This window comes from Haplochromis burtoni, unplaced genomic scaffold (assembly GCF_018398535.1).
Source record: "Haplochromis burtoni strain Fernald_Lab_line unplaced genomic scaffold, NCSU_Asbu1 Contig_501, whole genome shotgun sequence".
In the NCBI taxonomy this organism is placed as follows: Eukaryota; Metazoa; Chordata; class Actinopteri; order Cichliformes; family Cichlidae; genus Haplochromis; species Haplochromis burtoni.
This window is the reverse complement of record NW_024582862.1, coordinates 108,586-113,673: the sequence shown is the minus strand read 5'-3', so window position 1 is coordinate 113,673 and position 5,088 is coordinate 108,586. Positions and strand designations below refer to the sequence as shown.

Genomic DNA, 5,088 nt, shown 5'->3' with positions numbered 1-5,088 from the left:
ACTAAGCTAAGCTAAGCTAAGCTAAGCTAAGCTAAGCTAAGCTAAGCTAAACTAAACTAAACTAAACTAAGCTAAACTAAATTAAACTAAGCTAAGCTAAGCTAAGCTAAGCTAAGCTAAGCTAAACTAAAACTAAACTGCACAGGGAACAGCGAGCCACCACACGAGGCACGACGCGACACTACGATGAGCAGTGTTGGGAGTAACGGAATACATGTACCGCCGTTACGTATTTAAAATACAAAATATGAGTAACTGTATTCCGTTACAGTTACCGTTTAAAAAGGTGGTATTCAGAATACAGTTACTTTGTTGAAATAAATGGATTACACTGCGGTACTTTCCTGTTTCATTTGTCGCGGGTCAGGACTGTTTGGGTTTTGTTTGACAGCTACGTTCTTGTTGTTCCAGGCGGCAGCGTTACGGTTGCCATGGTTACAGGGCGACGCTCTCTCTCTCTCTGCGACTGTGTGTTTCCTGGGTGAGAGAGCGCCTTTCGTTGTTGTTGTTGTTGTGCTAAGCTAACAGGCAGAATGCTACAAGCATAGCTCTAAAGAATGTAGCATCATGGGCAGTGTAGTCCGTGCTGCAGGGAGAATGGACTGCCATACACGTTATGTGTCTGTGAGCGAGGAGGGAGAAAAAGGGGAGTGGAAAGGTACGAGTTGTCATCGAGGAAAAACGGGAGCTGGAAGCAGTGTTGCAAATTAACGACTTTGTCGCTATATTTAGCGAGTTTTCAGACGTGAAAGCGCGTATCGCTTTTACTCTCAACAAGCAGCGGGTGCTGTAACGCAGTCAGTTCTTCTTTTACTCTTTTACTCTTATGCTGTTTTGTGGATCACAAGGTTTAAAACTACTTATAAACACACACACAAAGTAACTCCACCAGAGTGCCTATTTCGGGTCACTTTTGCCGGTCCAAGCCCGGGTAAAGGAGCAGGGTTGGAATTGTGACATTAAAAAAAACAATAATTGCTAAAAGAAATTTAATTTGTAGTTCTAAATAAACTCTAAATGCATTTAGGACGTTTTTTACTCACTTTATGTCTCTTCCACGATGTTATTTCTCTCTCCAACAACATAGGTTACAATTAGATTAGCATGACCAATTATGCAAATTAGGCGATGACTCATTTGCGATTCTAGCGACTTTTAGGACAGCCAATAGCGATTTTCCTTACTGAGGAGTTGGCAACACTGGCTGGAAGCATGTAAATATAATAATAACCACTGCAGCCAAGAAGAGATGCCTGACGAGCCCAGTTGTAAGTAAGCTATTAAGACTCGACTGTACACCGTGTTCGTGTTTTCCTCCGAAAACAATAAGTTCCGTTGGAGCAGCCTTTCAACGCCTCTCTCTGTCTCTCGCAAGAAAAGTTGACCCACACAACAAAGTAAAGCTATTTTTCGGCTACGAGCCGACAGGGACCCCGCCGTATTAGTCAGAGGTCCCTTTACTACAGTTCGGAGTCGCGGACCTTCAGTAATAGTAATAAATCACACAGCAATAGTACATTCACGTTGTTGTAAAAAGCATGATAATATATTAAGTAATCCAAAGTATTCAGAATACGTTACTGTCATTGAGTAACGTAACGGAATACGTTACAGAATACATTTTGGGGCATGTATTGATTCTGTAATGGAATACATTTTAAAAGTAACCTTCCCAACACTGCACAGAGAAACACAGGGCTTAAATACACTGGGAAATAACGAGGGAATGAGACACAGAAGGAGGGCACAGCTGGGAGAAATCAGAACTGACGAGACAAGGAAGCAAAGTAGGATACACTCACATCAGACACAGACACTGGTGGTGGTCAGAGGGCCCGGTGGCGCCAGTGTCCGGCAGCCTCGCCTCTGTCAGTGCGCCCCAGGGTGGCTGTGGCTACAATGTAGCTGCCATCACCAGTGTGTGAATGTGTGTGTGAATGGGTGGATGACTGGATATGTAAAGCGCTTTGGGGTCCTTAGGGACTAGTAAAGCGCTATATAAATACAGGCCATTTACCATTTACCTTCAAAGTAAAACAGGAGCTTGACAGGGTGGAGACAGAGCAACTAAGAAACACAGAGACATAACCATAAGGCAAAGAACCAAAAGACCAGAGATGATAAATAATACACAGAGCGAAATCCTGGAACACAAGAAACTAGACTCGAGGGAGAAACAAAAGACCAACCATTAGAACATAAGTCACCATACAGAGTGACAGAAAACACAAGAAACTCAAAACATGCGAAGACAGACCAAGAAACACAGACTTTACACAGAACAGAGGGGGCACAGAGAAACATGAGGGGCAAGGGATCAAAACTAGAAACCATAGAATAAATCACACGAGTACAAAACGCTGGGTCAGGAGACCCAGGAGGTCACTTTGGTGCTGCAACAGTAAGTTTATGTTAAAGCCAAAGTGTCCACTCTGTGTGTCTGACGCAGTCACAGGAAGCTGCTCTGAAACAGGACAATGTTAGCTGTGATATAGACGCTGCATGAACGAGGACAGGCTGACGAATCGGACGCTCCAATTTTCCACATCGTCATCATCAAAGCACGATAGCAGGAAAGTGTTTAGTAACTGAATGTTGCATAGAGGACATGTACCTGTGTTTCAGGTATAAACCTCCTCCTAACGAGGTGTTCACCGAGTCCAGTCTGACCGTGATGAAGATCCAGCTGCCCACAAGTGTGGACGCGTACCTGGAGGACCTGAAGCAGGTGAGCTGAGCTCTGATGATCAGCCTGATGATGCTCAGAGAGTCTGAACGTGTTCACAGTGACTGCTGTTCCACAGCTGATGGACACCAGTCAGCCAATCATCTCCCACTACGAGCTCCAGGGGCACACCATCATCATCCAGATGGACTCTGTGAGGAACCACACACACACACACACACACACACACACACACACAACACACACACACACACACAGCACACACAACAACAACACACAACAACACAAACAAACACACACACACACAGACACACACACACACACACACACACACACACACACACACACGACACAGCACAGCAACACAGACAGACCACACAACAACACAGACAACACACACAGACACACAGACACACAGACACAAACAGACACAACACACAAACAAACACAGAAAAAACAGACAGCACACACACACACACACACAACAGACAAACACACACAAACACACAACACTCACACACACACACAACACACACAACACACACGACACAGAATAAACACAACACGACAACACACACACACACACACACAACACACGACACACACACACACACACACACACACACACAACACAACAAACACACACAGCACACACCCACGACACACAGCACACACCACACACACACACACACACACACACACACACACACACAACAGACACACACACACAAAGACACCACACACACACACAACACACACACACACACACACACTACATACACACACAGCAACACACACAGAACACACACACAGACACACACACACACACACACACACACACACAACACACACACAACAGACACACACACAGACAAACACACACACAAACACACAGACACAACACAACACACACAAAAAAAACAACACACACACACACACACACAACACACACAACAAACACACAACAACAAACAACAACACAGACACACACACAGACACACACAGACACACGACAGACACACACACAGACACACACAACACACACAGACACACACAGAAACTCACACAGACACACACACACAGACACACACACAGACACACACACACACACAGACACACACACACACACACACAGATACACACACAGACACACACACACACACACACACACACACACACACAGATACACACACACACACACACACACAACACACAGACACACACACACACACACACACACACACACACACAGACAAACACACAGACACACACACACAGACACACACACACACACACACACAACACACACAGACAAACACACACAACACACACACAGATACACACACAGACACACACACAGTCTTGCCTCGAGGCGACTGTTGTTGTGATTTTGTGCTATATAAATAAAATTGAACTGAATCTTCAACGTGTTGTTGTCACTTCCTGTCTGGCTCCCAGGTTCCCTCAGACATATTTCTGTGCGTGGGCTTTCGGATTAGGACCACGTTTAAGGTGACCGGAGCCACCAAGTCCTTGCTCAGTGTCAGTGAGCCCCAGGACAGAGGTGAGGGGCCGAAACCCGTCGCTCGTTTGGACACATGGAAGTTCAATCCTTTCAAATTAAAAGTATCTGTTCTGTTTTTATTGCCTCCTGCCAGTTACAGTCCTTCATAAGAAACACTTCTAAAAATAACTCGTCTGCTACAAACGTCAAATTTAGACACTGAGTGCTGCCATTCAGTTGGCATCCAGAGCTGGCCAATCAGAAGGAAGTGGGGTTTTAGTGAGGGAGGGGCTTAAAGAGAGGTGTTAAAAGTGCTTGTTTCAGACAGGATGAACTGAGGTCCCAGTATGACACAAACAGGGATTATTTTGGACTGAGAATCATGCAAAGCTGCTCGAGTCTTGTGTTCAGTCAAACTTTGAGGCAGCAGAGCGTCGTGTCGTTATTTCAGTGCTCCATCCATTTAAGCTCGAGACACGTTCATTCAAGTTCCCATCGTTTATTTACAGCTGAGAAGGAAACACGTGGACATTGTGAGGAAAAGCTCCTCGTTTTTCCTGAACTATCGGATTCATCATGTCCCTGTTTGTTTCCTGCTATGAAGAATAATAACAATAAAGTCTTATTTCTAATCTCTTTCAGGCAGTTTGTGCACAAAGCAGTTCTCCTACGAGGAGAAGGGGCTGCAGCTCCTCTGTCTGGGCGAACAGTGTCAGTGCATGACAGGTAGTCGGCCGTCTCATTGGCTGAGGTTTCTGTCACCTGTGAAAGGTTTTTGTAACGTGTTTGTTCACATGTCATCGTGCAGCGGCGTGCGCCACCTACAGAGGAGACGTGGACGTGACGCTAACACTAGACAAACGAACCAACGAGACGTGTCAGCCTCACATCAAATACG

At 45.3% G+C, this 5,088-nt stretch overlaps 1 protein-coding gene across 1 annotated transcript in view; it reads left to right on the top strand.

Moving 5' to 3' along the window:
- LOC102310221 (complement C5) overlaps positions 1–5,088 on the top strand; it is a gene marked incomplete at both ends in the record, with an annotated part of 49,315 nt that extends 44,227 nt beyond the window's left edge. Inside the window, 5 exon segments of the mRNA XM_042213956.1 lie at positions 2,626–2,728; positions 2,805–2,879; positions 4,145–4,250; positions 4,833–4,916; positions 4,999–5,088. Coding sequence (XP_042069890.1) covers positions 2,626–2,728; positions 2,805–2,879; positions 4,145–4,250; positions 4,833–4,916; positions 4,999–5,088 — 458 coding nt within the window.